Consider the following 22,712-nt stretch of genomic DNA (forward strand, 5'->3'; position numbering starts at 1 on the left):
CTTTTAGTAAAAAAAAAACACATAATGGAAGGGCAGACACGAAAATTACTGAACTTATAGATTGGTATGTGCTCTGTCCGTGGTAATTTTTTTTTTTAAATCGGAGGTTATGCATTTTCTACATCCAACTTGATAGATACCCATGTCGTCGACTTGATATCTAATTGTCCTGCTTAACAATGTAGTAAATCAATTGAAACCTTATGCAAATGGCGTTTTTTAAAATAGAACACTTCGTAATTGAGAAGAAAATTGTCATTTTATTTGTTTCTATTAACTTTTTTTTTGTTTTGTTACTATAGTAAACATTACAGTGAGCATTTATCGCCTTCTCTAACAAAGAGCTTAGATTCTTTTGTTCTATTTCAACCGGGTTTCCGCCTGTTGAGAATTGAGGAAACTAATGGGGTGCATCAATATATAAAGAAGAAGATTGGCTAACATAAAAGTTATATATTTTTATTGGTTAAAATCAATTGCATCATATTTTCTTTGTTTATTTACATGTCTGGTAATTACAAAATTCATTGTAATCATAAGATAAGAGAAGATGAGAAAAAAATATTTTGATTCGGCATAAGTTAAAGGCAGTGGTTATTTTGCAGGCTCAATTAAAACATATTTTTTTTATGAAAGAACTGCTGGTGGTCCAAAATCAACAACATTTTATTCCACTATTAAACACCATTTTTATCAAAATGAAATATTAAATCAAACAATAACATAATTTTATATGAAAATGATAAAAATTCTCAGTGATCCTAAAGAGGTATCAGAAATTTTCAATAAATTTTTCATAAATGTGGCTAAAGATATAGGAGATAAAACATTAAAATAGACAGAAATCATCCAAGTATAATAAAAATTGAAGAAAATAAAAACGATTATAATGAGTTGAATTTTAAACCTGCAACAGAAGAGTTTCTGAGTAAACAAATAAATAGGTTAAATATAAGAAAAGCCACTGGATATGACAATATTTCACCAAAAATTATAAAATTGGCACAGCCAGTAATATCAAATCCTATTAAAATCTTAGTTAATAAATCAATTGAAAGCTCAATTTTTCATGATAATCTTAAAGCTGCTCAGGTTTCCCCACTTTTAAAAAAGAATAACTCTCTTGATAAAGAAACCTATAGACCTGTAAGTGTGTTACCATGTATTTCTAACATTTATGAAAGAGCTATACATGACCAACTAATGGAATTCTTAAATAAACATTTTCATCCTCTTCTTTCGGCATTTAGGTCAGGTTTTGGTTACCAAACTGCAATTATTAAAATAATAGAAGACTGGAAAAAAGCTCTGGACGAGAACAAATTTATTGCTGCAATTTTGATGGATCTATCTAAAGCATTTGATTGTTTACAGAACGATTTACTATTACTTAAATTGGAAGCATACGGTCTGTCTAAAAATTCTCTAAAATTATTAAAAAGTTATTTAGAAAACAAAAAACAACGCATTAAAATATGGAGGTTCTTACAGTAAATGGGATCGTATGTTTAAAGGCGTACCACAAGGGTCAATTATTGGTCAAGTTCTTTTCAATGTCTGCATAAATGACATATTTCATTTTGTACAAAAAAGCACCATTTATAACTATGCTGATGACAACACTGTATCATACAGTGATCATAATTTAGATAAAGTTGTTGAAAGTTTAGAAAAATATAGTTTAAATCTAATAAACTGGTTTTCTATAAAATTAATGAAGGCTAATCCTGACAAATTCCAGGCTATAGCCATTGGAAAAAAAACCAAATAAACATAATTTGATATTTAATTTAAATGGAAGCAACATTTCTTGTGAAGAAAATGTTTAACTTCTTAGAATAACTATAGATTCGGACTTAAATTTTAACAATAATATATCTGAAATATGTAAAAAGGCATCAAGACAATTAAATATTCTAAAACGTATGGGTAAATATTTAAACAGGCTAGGTAGGTTAACAGCATACTACTCATTCATACTTTCGAATTTTAACTATTGCCCAGTAATTTGGGACTACTGTAGTGAAAAAAAATCTTTTAAAATGGAAAAAATTCAAAAAAGAGCTCTAAGATTCATTTATGAAGATTGTGATATTACTTACGAAAAACTGCTAGAAAAATCTAAGTTACCATCTTTAAAAATAAGAAGAATAAAAACAATTGCAATAGAAACATTTAAAATAATTCACAAAAAAAGTCCGAGCTACCTTCATGATTTGATTGATATAAAAATTAACAAGTATGATTTAAGATCACAGGAACAGCAGTACTCCCAAGAGTTCGAACTACTAAGTTTGGCTTAAGATCGTTTCTCTATAATGCTGCACAAATGTAGAATGAGCTACCATTGTCGAATGAAAAAATCTTTTGACCAATTCAAAAAATTGGTACAAACATGGGATGCATGTTTTATTTTACTTTTATTTTTTGTGTGACTATATGATCTGTGCAGTCTTATTATTAACTTGTGCTATGTTTTAAGTGTACTATATGCTTTTAACTTATATACGTCATTTATGGTATCTTACTATGCATTATATGTTTAAAATTGTGTTGTTTTTCATGACTTTTGTATGTATGTGTGTATTGTATTGTGTGTGTGTGTATTGTATTTTGTTATTAAGTCGATTTGAAAAGCTCACTAGAGTTTGTGTTATGTAGTTTATTGAATATTGACTCTAAATAAAACTTTGAATCTTGAATCTTGAATCTTGATTATAATATCTAAATTCAAGCCGGCAAATAGTTATCAAAGAGGGACGAAAGATACCAAAGGGACAGTCAAAGGTACCAGGATTATTATTTAGTACGGCAGACGCGCGTTTCGTCTACATAAGACTCATCAGTGACGCTCATATCAAAATATTTATAAAGCTAAACAAGTACAAAGTTGAAGAGCATTGAGGATCCAAAATTCTAAAAGGTTGTGCCAAATATGACTAAGGTAATCTATGCCTAGGATAAGAAAATCCTTAGTTTTTCGAAAAATTCAAAAGTTTTGTAAACAGGAAATTTATAAAATTTTGATATTGGTTACCAAATTTCTTTGTTTTCTAAACTTCTCCCAATTTTTGTCACTCCGGTTTTTATTATATTGTGAACAAAGCATTCGTTTTCGATATATGACCCTTCTCTGTTATTTATTCTGTTTTGGATATATGACCCCTCTCAGTTATTTATTTATACATGGAAGTGGTTTTCCTCTTTGATACCTAGATTTTACAGGTACATTAAATAAATTTTTGAAACCTTTTTCATAATCATCATATATTCTATTTGGAGGTAGACTTTTTCAACACATTGTCGGAATTCCTATGGGAACGAACTGTGCGCCTCTTCTTGTCGACCTCTTCTTATTTTCATATGATTCGGAGTTCAATTAGACACTTGCCAATTAATATATCTTCCAGGTTTGGAAATTAAAGAATCAGCAGTCACGGCTTTCAAGCAAAGCCTTAATTTTATTCCTATACGACTTATACCACGAGTTGTAATCTCAGTGGTAAATGGTTATATTCTTGTCTTTTATTTTGCTTATATGCTTGTCTATATGCCTTTTGGTGTTTCTTTGTTGACAAATTTGTTTGTTTTTATAGTGATTAAGATTATAACACAATGCTCAGTGCTGTGAGAAGTTTAGCTAGCTATAAAACCAGTTTTAATCGACCATTTTCTACATGAGAAAATGCCTGTACCAAGTCAGGAATATGACAGTTGTTGTACATTCTTTTGATGTCATTTGATTAGGGGATTTTCCACTTTGAATTTTCCTCGGAATTCTGTATTTTTGTGATTTTATTTTTTTTTATATTTTTCCTCATCAGAAGCACCCAAAGCCAAATTTTTGAAATGCAAGTATATAAAAGAACTAAAGCTTTCGTTTATGGAGAAAAAACAAGCCCAGTAGTCAGCACTTCGGTGTTGACATGAATATCAATTATATGGTCATTTTTATAAATTTCCTGTTTACAAACATTTAAATTTTTCGAAAAACTAAGTATTTTCTTATCCCAGGCATAAACTTCCTTAACCGCATTTTGCCAATCTTTGCTAGCCAAGGATTACGATTCACTGAAGTTGTAATCTTTTAGGTTTGGCGTAATATACGTTATTTCCAAAGTTATGAATTGTTGGAGTTTTACTCATGCCGGGCACCATGATTCTGGGATGCTGCATAGCAGAGCTGCCATTGATGTTGTTCCTTTTACAATTATCTGTTGGTGGTGCTGATATAATTTGCAACGGTGTATAATTTGAAGTTGTAAAGTTTGTTTGATGGTTTATTTCCCCCCCTTTTGACTTGCTTCCTGGTGTAAAGGTGATGACTAAAGTGAGGCGAGTGACAATCAGAATTCTTATTTATGTATGTTATACTTTCATTAATTTGTTCTATTTGCTTCTGTAATTGAATATCCTGTTCTTTAAAAATTTCAGGGTTGGGATGGTTGGCTGCCTTGTTGCATTCATAAATTGAGTAGATGGGAATTTCTAATAATGTTAGCCTGCAGTTAGGATGATTTTCTGTAATGGAGCCAAAGTTTTGTAATAAAGTGATGATATTTTGGGCAGCATCTACTTCTTGAGACTTTGATGAGATATATCTGTTTTTATCTATTGAGGTTGTGTTACATGTGCCTAACCAGACGACGTATGTATGCAGATTTCGGTGAGGTTTAATCTTATCTTCAATGCTTTTTGTTAACCAGTCATATCCTTGTTGACTTATTCTGCCACTGGCACACCACCATAAAATGTTCTTATCAAACGGATGGACTACCTGACTAGCCAGACGCATCCTTTGCTGTCGGATAAAATAACAGGCGTGAAGAGAAGACGAAAGAGGGGAATAAAATGTATGCCTTCCTAACATTCCTCAACATCGGTATAATACATATCATAGTGTAGCAAGTGACCCATTCGGTTTTATTTGATACAGTCAAACATAAAATTACTGTATTTATTACATGATAATTGACATTAAGATTAGATAAATCTTACATAATAATAAAGCAAATAATAAGCAAAGAACATATCTATCAGTTTTATTTAGAATTGATAACACAGATCAGTAGTACATTGGATTATCAAGGATAAAGGAGGTGGAATTTTGTAAGTATTTTTTTAGAATATTTATGTTAGTGATCTAATGAGTATTAAACAAAATGAAAAATCGTTCAATTGCTTTAATCGACTATATTAAGCGTTTAAATGTCAATCGCCTTTTTCCAAATCAGTATCAGCATTTGTTTACACTTATTCAGTGTATCTGTCGTTCCGTTGTTTTCATCTTCCTGATGTGGTTTTTTTCCCATGTTTTGGTTTGTGACCCGGATTTGTTTTCGCTTTATCGATTGATGACCATTGAATAGAGGTATACTATTGTTGCCTTTATTTACTTTTATTTTTATGTTTATTTTTAATTTTAGAAACATTCGATTTTATTAGGAAACACAATTATAAAGTTTCAAGGAACATGTTTGATTTTTATAAAATGAATAAAAAGTTAGATAACAAAAACAACGAACTCCGAAAAAAAATGTCGGTCATCAATGCTATTCAACTTCGAACTTTATTTGGCTTTTTTTTTTTTTTTTTTTTTTTTTTTATCTTTTTTGGATTCTCGCGTCACTGATGAGTCTTTTGTAGACGAAACGCGCGTCTGGTGTAATTACAAAATTTAATCCTGGTATCTATGAACAGTTCATATACATTAAACGAATGGATAAAATCTGTCATATTCCTGACAAGTAGAAAATAGTGGATCAAACTTGGTTTCATAGCTAGCTAAATCTTTCAATTGTATGACATTTGCATAAAATTCCATTATATAGACAACGATGTGTGGACAAAAAAAGCAGACATTAAAGGTTTAAAATGTAAAAAAATTAGGGTGCAGCAGTGAACATTGTGTTGACACATTAAAGTTTCCCTTCACATTGAATGGCATCAGTCATTGGATAGCGGTATACAAGTGTTGCCTTTCAAACGTAACAAATCAAAACTATAAACCCAAGTCTTAAATATTGTATTGGTTTTACCCACATCCTCACTGTTTAATATCTTCTAGCATTCAGTCCATGTTAAGTTATGGGGAGAAAACTCTGCAATATGAAACCGAATACTAGATGATAGCAAACATATAGACAAGGGTTTGGGAGGGGGGGGTTACTTTTTTAAAAATACAAATAACACCCAGCTTAGACTAGCAAAAGAATATCTTTTGAAATACCACCAATATGGAAAATGGTTAACACTATTGCCGAACCGTATTCTTACGGCCAACTACCGTAAACGTGGATATTGAAAGAATGACCATTCTACTATGGTCACATGTACATGTACTTCCGCTAGGTAAATTGACCAATGAGGCTATACCCATATCCTCACTGTTTAATATCTTCTAGCATTCAGTCCATGTTAAGTTATGGGGAGAAAACTCTGCAATTTACAAAATCATACGTGGTAAATCACATAAGAATTAGAAAATACTTCGCAATCACATAAATAATAACACTTTTATTCCCAATACTCAAAACAAAAATGTTTATGAACTTAAATCGTTTAATTGCCATCAATTACAAGACCAACATTAAGTTCAAAATATATAAGCATTAATTCTATAAATCATAGTTGCACAACAAAATACAAATTGTATGAAATCCTTCAAATCACAATACTTAGATGTAAACATATGTATTCTAGAACCTATTACCATTAAGATTGTCATTTAAAAAACCCTTTTTAGCCCGGAAAAATCTGCCTTCTCTCTATATTGTAGTTCAATATTTTCGGCTTGGCTAACAGACGCCGCAAGATTCGAAGCCACAATTTCAGAATCAATTAGTGTATTTACACGACCATAATATTCCGCATTTGCTTTACCGAACCACCCAACGTGATTCATCACTTCGTCAACATTGCTAGCTGAGTCAGACAAAGCCATTGTAACAGTACAACCAGACCGGAAACTATGAGGCGTTTCCCCTTCATATATACCCAGAGTCGACAGATAGTATCGTAATCTCTCATATACCACAGAATAACTAACTGGTTTCTCCAACACCCTACCACTTTCTGAAACTACCCTAAACAAGTAGCCTTTTGTCAAATCCACATTACACGAGTGGGCAAATTGAACAAAATCCAACAATCCTTTTACCGGGCAAACTACATTGTCATCGCATCTCTTGATGAAGAACGAGTTACTCCTACCCTTTTTACCCCGGAGAGTTTTACCAAACGTATGCTGGAAAACAAACCCTGAACCGTCTTTAAGAAACTTCACCTCTTGTGCAACTACTATAGAGAGATCACTTGCTCTATCGCCAGCAAAATACTGCAACTTAAACCAAGCTTGATCTCTGTAAAGGACAAATATTTCCTTAAGCTTAGAACCGTCTTTTTGAAGTTCTCGAGAAATAAAAGCACTAATAGATCTAATCTTTGTCAAAAATATAGGCTTCGCCTGTTTGGGTAGAATATGCGCCTTAGCTTGTTCGACTTGCACCAATTTTAAATACTCTTTGAGTACAGGTGAAACTGCCGGATTTCCTTTCCTTTCCACATCGCACAAAGTTCTACCCAACCCTTTATCATCAAATAAATTTACCAATTGGTTAATGATACCTTCTACTGTTGCCGAAGCTAATCGGTTAGGACAAGAACACTGAAACATACCCTTTAGTCCCAAATATTGACAGTTTATATCATGGACAGTAGTTTTTCCAAACTTATCCTTCCAAACCAAAAAAATTCTTACATCATTTGGTCCACATGTAGCTAGCGAAGGCTTTTTCGGTGATTTTTCAAGAAAACAAAGAAAAGTTATTTATTGCTTGCCAGTCTATAATAATGTCAGCACCCTGCAACAAACTATTGGAATATTTACTATATATAAAACAGTAGATACTCTAGCTTCGTGAAAATAAGACCCTAAATGCAAACAATGACCCTTAATCCCACTTTATCTAGAATAAAGCCACGTTTTGAGGGCGTCTTGACTACACCTTTGTCACCCTTCATACCAAGACATACCGATTCCACGGAGTAGTATTTCAAAATTGGCCACCATATCGGTAAAGGTCGCATTTCGGGGACAATAATTGTACAAGAAATGCCCTGCTCTCGCAACAGACTCAATACTGGAAATACAAGTACGAAAGGTGGGTAAACATACGGATTTTGCTCACTCCTCAGGTTCTGTGAGAACAAATTAACTCCTGCGGAACATGGGGTAGGCCATGGAGTAAAATGTTTCAGTGGAACACCTGTAGATGACTTCATGACATTAGAATCCAAAGACATTAGGTCAACTGAATGGGGACCATACAAAGACCCTACCAGTAACCACGACTCCTCACTTAACATTGAATCCGCGGTATTAGTTAATCTTGATGGGGCATCCACTTCGTTTAAACAGGAAGGGACATATTTCAAATGTAAATCAATGTTATAAGTTGACACATGGCTAAATATTTCTTTCATGATGCAACTTAAACTCTAGACTTGCAACCTTGGTTTTCCCATGCCGCTATAACAGCCATGTTGTCAGTAAACAAATCAACCCTAGAATCTTGCAAAAAACTGTCTAAAGACTGTAACGACTTCAGGACAGCATCAGCCTCTTTCTCATGAATTGGTCTACAGTCATTTGTATCCCAATAGTCCCCAATGTCATTGTACTCGCCTCAAGCTTCACTGAAGCGCCATACCTGAAACCAGAGGAATCAGTCGACAACTCAATCACCTTGTGAAATTCAGACCTCCATTTGGAATATCCAGTCCAAGTATCAAGAAAACGCCAATGCATTAATTCATCCCTCAACGGTCCCAATACCTTAACCTTTCTACTGTTTTTAACGCAAGTAGATATTGCAGCATTCACTTCCCTACAAAACAACTTGCACCCTGGAACAGCCAATGTCAACGAAATACATTTACCACAAAATCTTTGCAGTGTCCTCAAGTCAACCCCATCCATTAAAAGTATAGATTTCCTCAAATCAATAAATTTCAACTTCTTATCATCAGGAAGTATGTACGTCTGTTTAACAGAGTCAACTAAAAAACCAAGAAATTTCTTACATGTGCCAGGTATTAGTGAACATTTACTAAGAGACAGTGTATAACCTAGCCTTGTCAGCAACTGCAACACCTTATAGGTTATTTTACTTGCTTCAAGCATAGCATCATCGCTATTCTTACTTCCACCTGTAACAACAAACCTATCGTCGATATACAATGTATTTATGACGTCTAGCTGTCTTAAATAAGAGGTCACACAAATTCCTATCGATTGGTAGATAAACGGTAGAGTAGTATATATCATATAAAAAACCACCGAATTGAATACCAAAATATGTCTGAGATGATTCTTGCAAATTGACATGGTCATAGCCCGACTTTTCATCACATGTTATCACCAAAGCATTCTCTTGAACCAACCTTTTAAATTCTCCAAATGAAAAGGTAAATCTTTGACCCATAAATTAAGATATCTTTCGTCATGGCATAACCGTGGTTTACTTGGTTCTACAGTTAATGGCATAATAACTTTAGGGGTTGACATTCACCTACCCTTCCCAAAAGTTTGATGCACCCAGTTGAAATTCTCTCGCACAATTCTTTTGATATTAAAGCAGAGTATTTTTTACAAATAGCTGCATTCTGAAAATAATTTCTAGGGGGTATTTCAGAGTCATAATTTCTTCCCTTAAAGTTTCCCTTAAAACGTCGAAAAAACTCTCCAACATCAACTCCATCTTCAAGCCACTTCACCACGTCTTGATGTGCATTTTCATCAAGAATAAGCCTCCATTCTGATACACAATTATGTAACTGTCCAGAGACAAATTTATCAGGGTCACGTAATTGTAAAGAGTCTATATCAAACAAAACATTATCAAGATAGACCTCTTCCGCACGTGGACTGAGGTTTGTAAGTGAAGGAACTCTGCCTTTAAGTGTTAGCCATGCTGGTTTCCCCCTTACTGTTACATTCAAAGGATCAAATCCACTTTCTAACTCCCACTCTGGGATTTGTACAAAAAAATCACCAATAGTTGTATCCGTAGTTCCCTGTAGATAACAAAGAAACTACTTTGATTTAAATGAAAAACCAGCATAAGTTACACTCAAAGGAAGAATTCCTTCACCTTTAACCCGCGTGGAAAAACCACTAGTACAGTAGCGTGTTGGTTTGAAAACCAAATAGCAAATAAATAGAATAAAAACACTATGCAAAAATTTCTTCTACATTATTTTGTTTTATTACAAAAGATAAATAATTATCAACAAATTAAATTTTTATCCTTCATTTTCCTTTGGCCGCTTTCATCTTTTCACAGTCCTTTATCTGATGTGTATTGCTTTCACAAAAGTGACAAGCGCCTCTAGGACGGAATCCAAACCTAGCCCCCATGGGCCTTGTATTCCTGTAACCCCCGGCTGTAAAATTACCATACGGTTGCACACCTTGAGGTAGATAATTTGGCTGATACATGGAATACATAAGCGGGTTTTGGAATTGTGGGTACAAATTACTCAAAGGGGATTCTTCCCGCTTTGGAGCATTATCACTACCCTGAGCAGCGTTACCATCATTTTTGTTCTCCGATTGTTTCTCTTTGAAACATTTAGAAATAGCCTTCGTAATCGTATCAACGGCTTTCCCACCTAAAACTGATAGGCACAAACTAGAAATATCCAGTTTGGAGTAGTGCCTGTTAGCCTGCCTAGCCAGCTCTTCATAAACGTCCGTTTCATCGTGATCTATTAAATTTTTTGGAAAATTTTGCAAGTTAATCTAACGTTAAGAGAATTAGAGAATCGCTTGGATTCTGTTGCAAGCACAATGTCATCACCTTGCACTTCAGCTCTGTTATTATTTCAACTTTGGTCTTTTTTTCCAAGGAAGCTATCCTATCTTCTAAGGTATCACTAGCAGTAGACGAGTCAGGTTTTCTTTTCCCAGCCTTTGGTTGAGTGTCCATATCAGAAGTACTTTGTATTGGAGCCTATAAAAAATTCACGTAAAAAACATTTAAATAATGATAACATTATATTTCAATAAAAATTACATATATTCTATTTCAAGCTCAAAACTTTCATTCATTTTATTCTAATAAAGTCAATATAATAGCATATGAGTTGGGTAGCTTTATTTATCACCTATGTTATTGTTATCTGTGTTAAAGTACACGTGACCTTTTTGTAGACTCATTCTTATTCAACCATTAAACTAATCTTAGTGTATTGATTTGTAATTAATTTCAGCTGTGTATTTCTAAAATATCATAAATACTATAGTTTTATATATAATAATGCTAATACATAAAGTGAAAATCTTGAAAACTATTACGAAGCATCGTATATATCAATTTTTTTTTTATTTTTTTTTTTTTTCAAAATGTAAATAAACACGAATGATTAACCCGAGGAGACGCAAGTAAAAAATCGCGCTGGGGAATATTAAATATAGAAAAAATAAATAACTCACAGAGTCTCCTTCCGAAACCTGCAGATCTTGACCCTTCGGCTGTCCAAACTCATTTGCATATATAATCAGTGAGTGGAGGATCCACCTGGCCTCACCCACATCGTCATCACTTCTCCCAGACAACTGGCAAATTTCATCCAAGTCCTCCCCAGTAAGCACCTTTACATGTTGCGCTATCTCCTCCATGTTCAAATTTTCAGTTTTCAGTTCTTTATTCATTCTAGCTAATCCTTTTAATGATTCCGGCTGTCATGGTCTTATACGTTTGATTACTGGAACTAGTTTCATTCCCTTTAAACTATATCGCTTCTTTAGGACTGGTGGCAACACCATCTAAAAATAAACAATCAAAAGAATTTATATAGTAATTATCTTCATTCTATTAACATTGCATACAGCTAATTTCACAATGGCTGCAGAGCAAAACCCTGGTTGGCATGCTTGCTTTTTAAAAAAAACGTTAACTCAAGTTTTGTAATTAAGATTTAAATCTTCAAACAATATACTGTGAAAGTACTTAAATTCGTGGGTATCAATTTTCGTGGTTTGAGCAATTTTGACGTGTTCGTGGGTTTTTAAATTCGTGGATTTTTGTTTTCTAAAAAAAAAAAAAAACTTTTAGAAACGAAGGTTACACATACTAGTAGTCTGGATTGAAGGAAATTGCAAAGTAAACATTGACCCGTGTAAACGGTAGTGATAACACTAATTAACCCATGATAAAGTGATCAACATATTAAAGTCCATCAAAGGTGTTAATTAGGCCATAAACATGTCACCTAAAGAAAACAGTAGCATAAACAAATGCTATAGACGTATCTTGAATTGTCAAATAATTCTTATCAAAATCAAGCCCAGCATGAAATTATTATTTCCCATATGTACGAGAACTATGAGGATATAAAATGAACACTTTATCATACTAGCATATCACTACTGGAAATCTGACTTTTATCGATCAAAAATATTTTTTATGAGAATTAAAAGATCATAAGTTAGGTTATTAAAGATTAAATAGGCATAATCCCGCATGCAGTTGTAGCTCTGTGACTGCTATTAAAGTATTTTCAGATTTTGCGTTATTCAATGTATGCTCTAGATCATATCAGTAGTCAAACTTACCGATGGGGATCTTTCCATGTCTTGAATTGGACAATGGTTGTTTTATTTCGTTGGACACTTAAATTCGTGGATAAAGTCATCCACGAAAACCACGAAAGTTTGTACCCCACGAATAAAAGTACTTTCACAGTATATGGTAAATATACTATATTTAAACTTGATAAGAAGTTATTTAAATAACTATATATTATATAATTTACCAACAAAGCAAGCAATCCAACCAAAGTCCCGCCCTACACGCATCAAGAAACCAGCTCTAATTGTGCTGTTTCTAGGGTAAACAACCAGATAACCAACAAATTATAGAATGTTAATACTTTATTCACATAAAGCACCGAAAATGACATCCAATAGGTGCGTAGTACATCATTCCAATAAGAAGTATGGTAAAAACTGAAAGAAAAAAAAATAATAAACAACTTTACAATATGATCAAAAAATCAATAAAGCATAAACAACATGTTTATCAGCTCAAAAATACAATGACAATAACCCAAAAAACATATAACACATTTACAAATTTTATCCCAAATTGAATGCCATACATGTATACCTATACATAAATGTCCCGAATGGCGTTCCATAGATTTAAAATTTGGCGTGGAAAATTATACACATGTCATATAAAAAAATTTAACTTTACGATAGGGATTTCTCATAAAAAACGTTTACGGGGTTAGAATTAAATATATATATGACAATATTATAGATATAAAAAGCTTACCACGTTACGAGACAGTAAGGAAATAACATGTAAAGTGTATCTCAAGTTGTTTTCAAAACAAGTAGGAAGTAAAGTGATGATTCAAAAATTAGAGTCAAAAATGGTAACGACAATTCCGGATTTGGAGCTAGAACACTCCCCGTCTGATATATTACAATATCACTACCTCATAAAAATTGAAAAAACAAAATATCAATCTTACATTATCAGACAATATGAAAATGTACCTAGTGTCTCTGAATTCAAGTACCAAATATCAATACTAAACTTTATTGACAAAAAGGTGTCAAACTATTTACTAATGTCAAAAATATCAATCATATTTAATGTTCATAATAATATCACTATTCTGAGAATAAAAGTACAAGTTCTGTAACTGGACGTGTATAAACAACTGGTTTTCCTTCCCGGATAACACGCACACGGACTTTACGGACTATGTCGTCAGAACTGCTGAATGCTTCTTCCACTACGCCATTTGGCCATTCATTCCTACAAACATTTTTGTCTCTCAAAAGAACAACATCACCTTTTTGAAGATTCGGTTTCTTGTGATGCCATTTGCGTCTGACCTGAAGAGTCTGAATATATTCTTCACGCCATCTCGTCCAAAATATGTTGGCTAATGTTTGAACCCGTCTCCATTCAGCTTTGAAAAATTTTTTTACACTGAAATCATTTAATGTATAAACTGTGTCAATATCACTTGTCTTCTGTGTCAAAAGTATCGATGGAGATAAAATCATTGGTGATTCAGGGTCCGCGTTTATCGGAACAAGCGGTCTATTGTTTATAATTGCAGAAACCTCTGCCATGAATGTCACAAGAACGTCGTGAGTTAGATTTTTCCCATCTACTGTTGAAAGCATAGAGTCTAATATAGGCCGAGAAATTCCAATAATCCTCTCCCACACTCCCCCCATGTGTGAGGAGTGAGGAGGGTTGAATATCCAAACTGTTCCAGATTTGTATAAAAAGTCTTTTAGAGGTCCATTCTCCACGTTCACTGTATCAATCTTCAAATGATCGGTTGAGCCAACAAAATTTGTCCCTCGGTCAGACCTAAATATCTTTACTTTTCCACGAATTGCCACAAATCTTCTTAGAGCGTTAATAAATGCAGAAGAAGACATTTCTTCCACAACTTCAATGTGCACTGCTCGAGTTGTGAGACACGAAAATAATATCGCCCACCGCTTTGATTGTGCGCTACCACCACGGGTTTTCCTGGTAACTACATGCCATGGACCAAAAGCATCGATGCCAACATTACAAAATGGTGGCCCAGGTTCAAGCCGATCGGACGGGAGATCCGCCATCTTCTGAATTTCCAAAGTACCCCTCAATTTTCTACAAGTGACACAACGATGTATGAACGACTGTATCAAGCGTTTTGCTCCCGTTATCCAGAAACCTGCCTTTCTGAGCGCCCCTTCGGTAAAATGGCGTCCTTGGTGGCAAACAGTTTCATGATAATGGCGTATAAGTAACTTGGCTATATAATGTTTACCCGGTATAATGGTTGGATTTTTCTCATGTATTTCAAGATTCGACTTGTTCAATCTTCCACCAACGCACAGAACTCCACGTGAATCTAGATATGGATTCAAAGCTATAATATTACTATTCTTAGATAGACACAAATTTTGCTCCATATTACTGATCTCCGTTTCGTACACTTCGTTTTGCACTAATCTTATTACGAACAACTCATCTTCTTGATACAGTTCAACAGAATTCGGTTTCTTTTCTTCAGTACTTATCCTTTTACGATTTCGGACATATCGATGTAAGAATGCGATAGACTGAACTAATCTGCTCCATTCCGAAAATCTTTCAAAGTGGTGAGATCCAAGCGCTGATTGTAGGTTGACAGATGTTTTTGAGACATGAACATTTAAAATTGGGCGTAACTCTTTGTCATCACTAGGCTGAACTAACGTATATGAAGTTTCGGAACTTGCTGTTCGCTGTTCACATTTAGAGATGAATTCATGTGGACCCAGAATCCACATACTACTGTTGACTTCGTGTGACGAAATACCTCTGGTAGCTTGATCAGCAGGATTAACTTGTGTTGATACAAAGTTCCATTGTTCTGGAGAAGAGCTTTTCCGTATACGATGTACTCGATTAGCTACGTACGTATAGAATCGTCTAGTTTGATTGGTGACATACCCTAGAACGATTCTACTGTCGCTGTAGAACTGGATTGTGTCAATCTTCCGGTCCAAATTGTCAATAATGAAATCAGATATTTCAATAGCCAAAACAGCAGCGCATAACTCCAGTCTTGGTATAGTATTACCGCTTATCGGTGCCAACTTCGTTTGGCCTAACACAAAGCCCAGATGAGAAGAGCCATCATGATGAAATACTTTCAAGTAGGACACTTTCGCAATTGCCTTCTCAGAGGCATCACAAAAGGTGTGAAGTTCGATCTTTGTAGCATCTCGAACAGATATTGGCGTATACATTCTACGGATCATTACATTTTCAAGGCTTGTCAAAGAAGTTCGCCATTGTTCCCATTCTTGTCTGAAATCTTCAGTTAACGGCTCATCCCAGTTTACTGACTCAATCATGAGTTTACGGAGTATGATTTTACCTTGTATTGTCACTGGTGAAACAAATCCTAGCGGGTCAAAAATACTATTGATTGTTGAGAGGACGCCTCTTCTAGTAAATGCCTTTTCATCGTTCGAAACCTTGAACGTAAATGTGTCGGATTCTAAGTTCCAGTATAGTCCGAGACTTCTTTGTAACGGTAAATTGTCAGTTTCAAAATTCAAATTCTCTAAGTTTTCGGCTAGATCTTCAGGATCTAGTTTCGTCCTCACTTCTTTGCTGTTTGAAGAGAATTTGTGCAAACGCAAGTTTCCAAAAGTCTTAAGAGCTTCTTTAGTTCTATTCAAAAGATCAATTGCTTCACTGTTACTGCCAACAGACGTGAGCGCGTCATCATGGTCATCTACATAGAAATTTCTACATACTAAATCTTTAACATCCTTTCCAAAGGTTTGCTCTGCAATCTCAGCAGTTTTCTGAAGTGCAAACGTTGCAATTGCCGGAGAGGGACTGTTCCCGAATGCATGCACTCTCATACGATAGTCAGTAAGTTCATTATCTATATCGTTATCTCGATACCACAGGAATCGCAAGAAGTTTCTGTGTTCCTCGTTTACAGTGAATGAGTAGAACATTTGTTGAATGTCCGCCATTATACCAATCAGTTCCTTCCTAAAGCGCATAAGAACACCAACTAAGTTATTAGTCATATCAGGTCCACGGAGCATTACACTATTTAAAGAAACGTTATCATAACTTGCCGATGAGTCGAATACACATCTTACTTTATCCGGTTTCTTTGGGTGGTAGATGCCAAAAACAGGTAAGTACCAGCACTCTTCATTACTTTTCAGAGGAGGAGCCAACTCAGCATGTTTACACTCAAAAAGTTTCTGCATGAATGCAAATATGTGTTCTTGTTTTACTGGATCACGATCAAAACTTTTCTCCAGTGACTTAGCACGATGCAAAACCATTGCTCTGTTATTCGGAAGACGTCGTCTCGGAGTGCGAAAAGGCAAAGGTGAACACCAATTACCATTACTGTCCTTCTGGAGATTAGCTTGCATTATTTCTAGAAATTGTCTATCTTCTATAGATAATCCAGGTTTGTCATCTTGTGTAGTGCGTTCGAATATTGCACTTGTGATATTGCCATTTTTCTTGTGATGAACTCCAAGGTTAATACTACCGCAAGAAAAACACTCATTTACATCATAATTGTAAGGGCAAGGTTGAAGAATCGAAGCACGACCATCTGGTGCAATGTGAGTCAAGTAGGCATTGACGTCATTTGGAGCATGTATTCCATATAAGCACATGTTACCTATCACTACCCAACCAAGAGGCATCTTTTGCACAAACGGAGCACTTTGAGGTCCAATTATTTGATCGACAACATGATGCGCTTCTGTCATGTCTCTACCTATGAGCAACATAATTTCACAGTCTGGATCAAGAGGAGATAGATAATGAGCCATTTCTTTCAAGTGAGAATGTCTGATAGCAATATCAGGCGTAGGAATTTCTTCTGTGTTGTGTGGAAGATCACTACATTCTATTAGCATCGGTAAGTCCAACTGCACTTTTCTGTCCAACGACTCAACTACGAATCCACTTGTTCTGCGCCCTGACATTTTTACTCGACCTGAACAAGAAGACAATGTATATTCTTCTGCTGTACCCTGTACTCCAAAGGTATCGAAAAATAACGGTGACGCTAATGAGCGATTACTCTGATCGTCTAATATAATATAAACTTTCTTGTTATTGTCATATTGATCACGCTGAAAAACAGATTTTTGCACAGGACTTTCCATCAAAATATTTTCCGCAAATTTCAGTGCAACTAGCTTCAACAACGGTCTCTTGATTAACCGATTGTTCCTCCCTGCCTTGGACGGACTGCTTCGACTCATTATTGTTCTGATCTGCAGTAAACTCTCTATTCAAATGTAGTGCTGCAGGGTGACGATCACTGCCACACTCACTACATTTGATTTTGTTTGTACATGTTCGCTTAACATGTTTAGTGGACTCACAGCAACCATAACAAATCTTATTGTCATTGATGAATTTCTTGCGTACTTGCAACGGTTTGGATTTAAAAGCTCTACACTGATTAAGTGAGTGTCCAGTTTTATGTATTAAACACTGTTTTTGTAAATCAAGGTCACTAGAGATCTCTGTTTTCCTGACTGAAATCGCGGTCCTGAATGCCGGTTTGTCATTGTTGAATACCTTTTTAGTTTGTGTTGTCTGATCATAAGCAAAGCTCGGGTCATTTTTAATCTGACTCAGTTCTCGGATAAACTTAACGAAGAACGTGAACGGTGGAAATGTTACTTGTTTTTCTCTTTTATAGTGAGAGGCTCGTGTCGTCCATTTCTCCTGAATGTTATACGGTAGTTTATTCAAAATCGGAAGTACGCCCGATGACGAGTCAAAATAGGCTAATAATGCCTGGTACCTTGAATCTTCCTTGACTGATTCAATCTCACATAGTATATCTGACAACTCATAAAGTCTTTTATTATCTTTTTGTGTCAGTTTTGGGAAACTATTTAACTTGGCCATTAATGAGGCTTCGACCGCTTCTGAAGAACCGTAACGTTCATCTAATCTATCCCATAAGCGCTGTAGTCCTTTCGCCGGATTATTAATGTTCGCTGAACGAATGCTATTTGCATGTTTCGTGGATTCTGGCCCTAACCATTTGCCCATAAGCTCCAACTCTTCCAAAGCTGAGACTGATAATTCACCAATTATATTCTTAAAACTTGCTTTCCATACTGCGTACATCTCTGCTTTATCATTGTACGGTGTAAGTCTCGATAACAACAAATCTTTTTTCATAAGAAATCTAGTTATATCGGTTGCAACATTTTGATTAATAGCAGCCGTTTCAGGTTGAAAGGTCAGTGCTTCCGGATTTAAAGTTTTTGTGTTATTATCATTGTCATTGTGTACTATACTAACACTTCGCACTCCATATTCAGGATGTGATGGCTTTGGTGTTTGTTTGAATGTTGGCCAATTACGGGATTCGTCGCACGCATCACCTACTACGAGATTTACAAACGGATTATGTAATGTGTTAACGTTGTGATCAGCAGCTAATACTTGATCACCCTGTTGTTCAACATATTGTCTAGTGCGATCAAAGGCTGTTTTGGCTAGAATAACATATCAGACTTTTTACTGCCAAAGGCACTTTGCTCATATTGCAAAGCCTCTGCCTCGGCGACAGCGGCGGCGGCTTCCTTCTTATAGTTTAGCAGTTCTATTTCAGCTGCTAATTCTGCCTTTTTAGTAATTGATTTAGCCTTCAATATTTTTTCTTGTTCTTCTATATATGCCTTCTGTTTTTGCATTTCAGCTTCTTTCAAGGCAAATTCCAATTTGACTTGAGCTGCTTCTGCTTTTGCACGTTTTCTAAGGGCAACAGAGCACGAGTTGGAAGAAGCTCTGGAATGTGCTCCAGATCTATGCGTGAACTGAGAAGAAGTTTCGTGTCTGTCTGAAACCTTCGTTTGCTGAAGTGCACGTTCAATAATGTCTTTGTACTTTAAATCTTCTTTTTTGTGTTCTTCAGCTATCCTGAGACTGTCCTCTGTACGTGTGTTCCTGAAATATTTCAAGTACTCCTCTGAATAGAGACTGTACTTGCAATGACACAAATTTAAAGTTTTTTGAATTTCTAACACTGTGTCATAGTCTTCTGAATTTGTTGTCGAAAATCTTTCAAGGCAAAGTTCTACTTCTGTTTGAACAAGTTCTATCTTCTTTAAGTGAGTTCTAATGTTAGCATTATAAAGCTCCAGTCCACTATCTGTAGGATCACGTGTTCTTGAATCTGGGTTATCACCATGTCCATGTTGTGAATCCATTATCCCGTGTTTTTACTGTGCTGTTTCTAGGGTAAACAACCAGATAACCAACAAATTATAGAATGTTAATACTTTATTCACATAAAGCACCGAAAATGACATCCAATAGGTGCGTAGTACATCATTCCAATAAGAAGTATGGTAAAAACTGAAAGAAAAAAAAAAATAAACAACTTTACAATATGATCAAAACATCAATAAAGCATAAACAACATGTTTATCAGCTCAAAAAATACAATGACAATAACCCAAAAAACATATAACACATTTACAAATTTTATCCCAAATTGAATGCCATACATAAATGTCCCGAATGGCGTTCCATAGATTTAAAATTTGGCGTGGAAAATTATACACATGTCATATCAAAAAATTTAACTTTACGATAGGGATTTCTCATAAAAAACGTTTACGGGGTTAGAATTAAATATATATGACAATATTATAGATATAAAAAGCTTACCACGTTACGAGACAGTAAGGAAATAACATGTAAAGTGTATCTCAAGTTGTTTTCAAAACAAGTAGGAAGTAAAGTGATGATTCAAAAATTAGAGTCAAAAAATGGGAACGACAATTCCGGATTTGGAGCCAGAACACTAATATTGATTAATAAAACACGCACAACTGAAGAAATCAAGCAGACCGCGTAAATAGAAAATAGAACGATTAACAAATTGAACTAGATATAAACCAAACGGTTTTCGTAAAATAAAAAAAAAAACTACTTCTTTTCATATTTCTGTTCAAAAGTAGAGCCATGCTACATTCTAGAATCTTATTTAATCCATTAAACAACACGCAAGATAACTTGAAACATGCAGCATTAAATGTATTCTTATTATGACATAATAAAGTACCAACATTTTACCATGTTTTATTCTGTTCACATATTCGCATGCTTCCCACGTGCAACCCGAGCGGTCAAACGTGGTCCTATCTAATTTTCTACATTCTAACATTTATTCTCTAAATTCTGAAAAAAACCGGCACGTACTCTTTTATTATATCATAATAAAATAACACCAATATAAAAAATATATAGCCACCAAGGCTCCTGACCACCAAGGTTAAAATATCTCATATTAGCCACCTAGGCTTTTGACCACCAAGGTCTAATAAATCTCATTAATAGCCACCAAGGCTTATGACCACCAAGGTCTATGCCACCTAGGCATTTTTTTTTTTTATTTTTTATTTTTTTTATAATAAAAAAGATTTGTTACCTTTGTAAGTGTCAGTACGGCTGCCGTTCTCCAGTAGACACGTCTTTCTACCTTCGGGGATATTGAAAGAATGACCATTCTACTATGGTCACATGTACATGTACTTCCGCTAGGTAAATTGACCAATGAGGCTATAATAATACTTCTAACTTTTCAGTGCCCTATTCAATCATGATTAAACTTCTTTTTAAAATTAAAACTCAGAGAAATATGCAAAACGGAAAATCCATAATCAAGTGGCAAAATCAAAAGCAACAAACGTATGCAAAACAACTGTCCTATCTTGGACTTGGTACAGACATTTCATTAAAAAGAAAATTACAAATTAAACCTGGTCTAAATGATATTTCGTCGATAATGGCGTAATTAATTTGTGGGACTTTTCATATGTTATTACTCTTAGTTTTTATTACAATACTATCAAGAAAGTGTTTCCTGACACGGTGAGGTTTTTATTTCTGAATCAGCTGTCTTTCGCACTTTACTCAGTACACTAAAATTTGAAGAAGAAAAAACATAACATAAACTACTCTTCATTTCAGATCAACTATGGACACGTCCCTCTGTCAATGTTGTTCCAAAATAGGTACATCCGCTTCCGCTGTTGTGATTTGCTTAGACTGCAAGGAAGGTTTATGTAAGCCATGCTTGAATGCACACAAAGAGAATCCTGAATATATCATTCATAGAATCAGTGAAGTAAATTCTAACCAGAAATGTATGTTTGCAGCATCCAGTATCAATACAAGCAAAGATGATGTACTGCCTACTCTTTCAATACTTAAATTCAAATTTGAACGTGAAATTAACATATTATATGATGGAAACGTCTATATCTCGAGCCTAGCTGTAACCAAGGATAACCGTGTCATTCTCTGTAACACAAGAAGTAAAAACCTGCTAGTTTACAACGAAAATGGAAAACACATTCAATATTGTAAGCTGCACGGGGAACCTTGGGACATTGCATTTATACATGGCGGGAGCAAAGCCGTTGTAACGTTGGAAAATATGTCTGCTATACAGTTTATTGAGACCAGCCCTACAGTGAACCCTGGAAAGAGCCTCTCATTACCACAGAAATGTTATGGAGTGGCTGTTATTCACAACCATGTTTATTTGGGTGGACGTGGTAGTATCTATGTGATAGATAATGCAGGGAAACCAGTTACATCTTTTGACCTAGGTGTAAATGGATTTGTATGGTACCTTCATCCAGGACCATCGGAAACCCTTCTATTTACATCTTATGATTTTGATGATGTTGGGAGTCTAAACTTAAAGACTGGAAAGTGTTATTTCCGTTGTGAGAATAAAACAATTAAAGGACCGGAAGGTATAACGACGGACCAAAGCGCAAATATTTTTATAGCATGCAGGGACTCTGAAAACATCCAAAGATTGACACCTACTGGAGTATGCCAGAGTATAGTTTTATCATCGAAAGATAAAGTTAAAAAACCATATGGACTTGCCTTCAACTCACAATGCACGAAATTATATGTAGCAAACAATGATGGACAATCAATCACGATTTATTTAGGCTTTTGATGATTTCCTAATCATATAAATGGAACTTTAAAACAGTCTTTGAAACTGAAAATTACGTGAATTTGAACTTGAGTAAAATTGAGCGGTCACACTTAGCGCAATTTAGAAGTGGAATGTTACCATTAAGAGTGGAA

At 34.8% G+C, this 22,712-nt stretch overlaps 2 protein-coding genes and 2 long non-coding RNA genes across 4 annotated transcripts; all 4 read right to left on the reverse strand.

Annotated features, from left to right (window-relative positions):
* Positions 1–6,727: 6,727 nt before the first annotated feature.
* On the reverse strand, positions 6,728–8,071 carry LOC143078494 (uncharacterized). The gene is made up of 2 exons (XM_076253355.1): positions 8,035–8,071; positions 6,728–7,779 (listed from the first exon to the last, which is right to left on the reverse strand). The coding sequence occupies exons 1-2, from the start codon at positions 8,069–8,071 to the stop codon at positions 6,728–6,730; spliced, it is 1,089 nt and encodes a 362-aa protein (XP_076109470.1).
* Positions 8,072–10,259: 2,188 nt separating this feature from the next.
* LOC143078470 (uncharacterized) lies at positions 10,260–21,161 on the reverse strand. Its single transcript, XM_076253328.1, has 3 exons — positions 21,028–21,161; positions 11,498–11,830; positions 10,260–11,015 (listed from the first exon to the last, which is right to left on the reverse strand). The coding sequence occupies exons 2-3, from the start codon at positions 11,714–11,716 to the stop codon at positions 10,800–10,802; spliced, it is 435 nt and encodes a 144-aa protein (XP_076109443.1). The 5' UTR covers positions 11,717–11,830; positions 21,028–21,161; the 3' UTR covers positions 10,260–10,799.
* Positions 12,920–16,300, reverse strand: LOC143080997 (uncharacterized). Its single transcript, XR_012979837.1, has 2 exons — positions 13,344–16,300; positions 12,920–13,012 (listed from the first exon to the last, which is right to left on the reverse strand). It is a non-coding gene; the product is annotated as an uncharacterized LOC143080997 (long non-coding RNA).
* Positions 19,857–20,357, reverse strand: LOC143080998 (uncharacterized). Its single transcript, XR_012979838.1, has 2 exons — positions 20,265–20,357; positions 19,857–19,949 (listed from the first exon to the last, which is right to left on the reverse strand). It is a non-coding gene; the product is annotated as an uncharacterized LOC143080998 (long non-coding RNA).
* Positions 21,162–22,712: the final 1,551 nt, after the last annotated feature.

Source organism: Mytilus galloprovincialis, chromosome 6 (assembly GCF_965363235.1).
Source record: "Mytilus galloprovincialis chromosome 6, xbMytGall1.hap1.1, whole genome shotgun sequence".
Classification (NCBI taxonomy): domain Eukaryota; kingdom Metazoa; phylum Mollusca; class Bivalvia; order Mytilida; family Mytilidae; genus Mytilus; species Mytilus galloprovincialis.

Excerpts from the sequence above, each read along its gene's own strand:
- LOC143078494 (XM_076253355.1), bottom strand. The coding sequence starts at position 8,071 with ATGGTGGCCAATTTTGAAATACTACTCCGTGGAATCG. Across the intron at positions 7,780-8,034 it reads AATACTACTCCGTGGAATCG|CTACATGTGGACCAAATGAT; the intron begins GTATGTCTTGGT and ends AGCCTTCGCTAG.
- LOC143078470 (XM_076253328.1), bottom strand. The coding sequence starts at position 11,716 with ATGAATAAAGAACTGAAAACTGAAAATTTGAACATGGAGGAGATAGCG. Across the intron at positions 11,016-11,497 it reads AGGTTTCGGAAGGAGACTCT|GCTCCAATACAAAGTACTTC; the intron begins GTGAGTTATTTA and ends AATTTTTTATAG.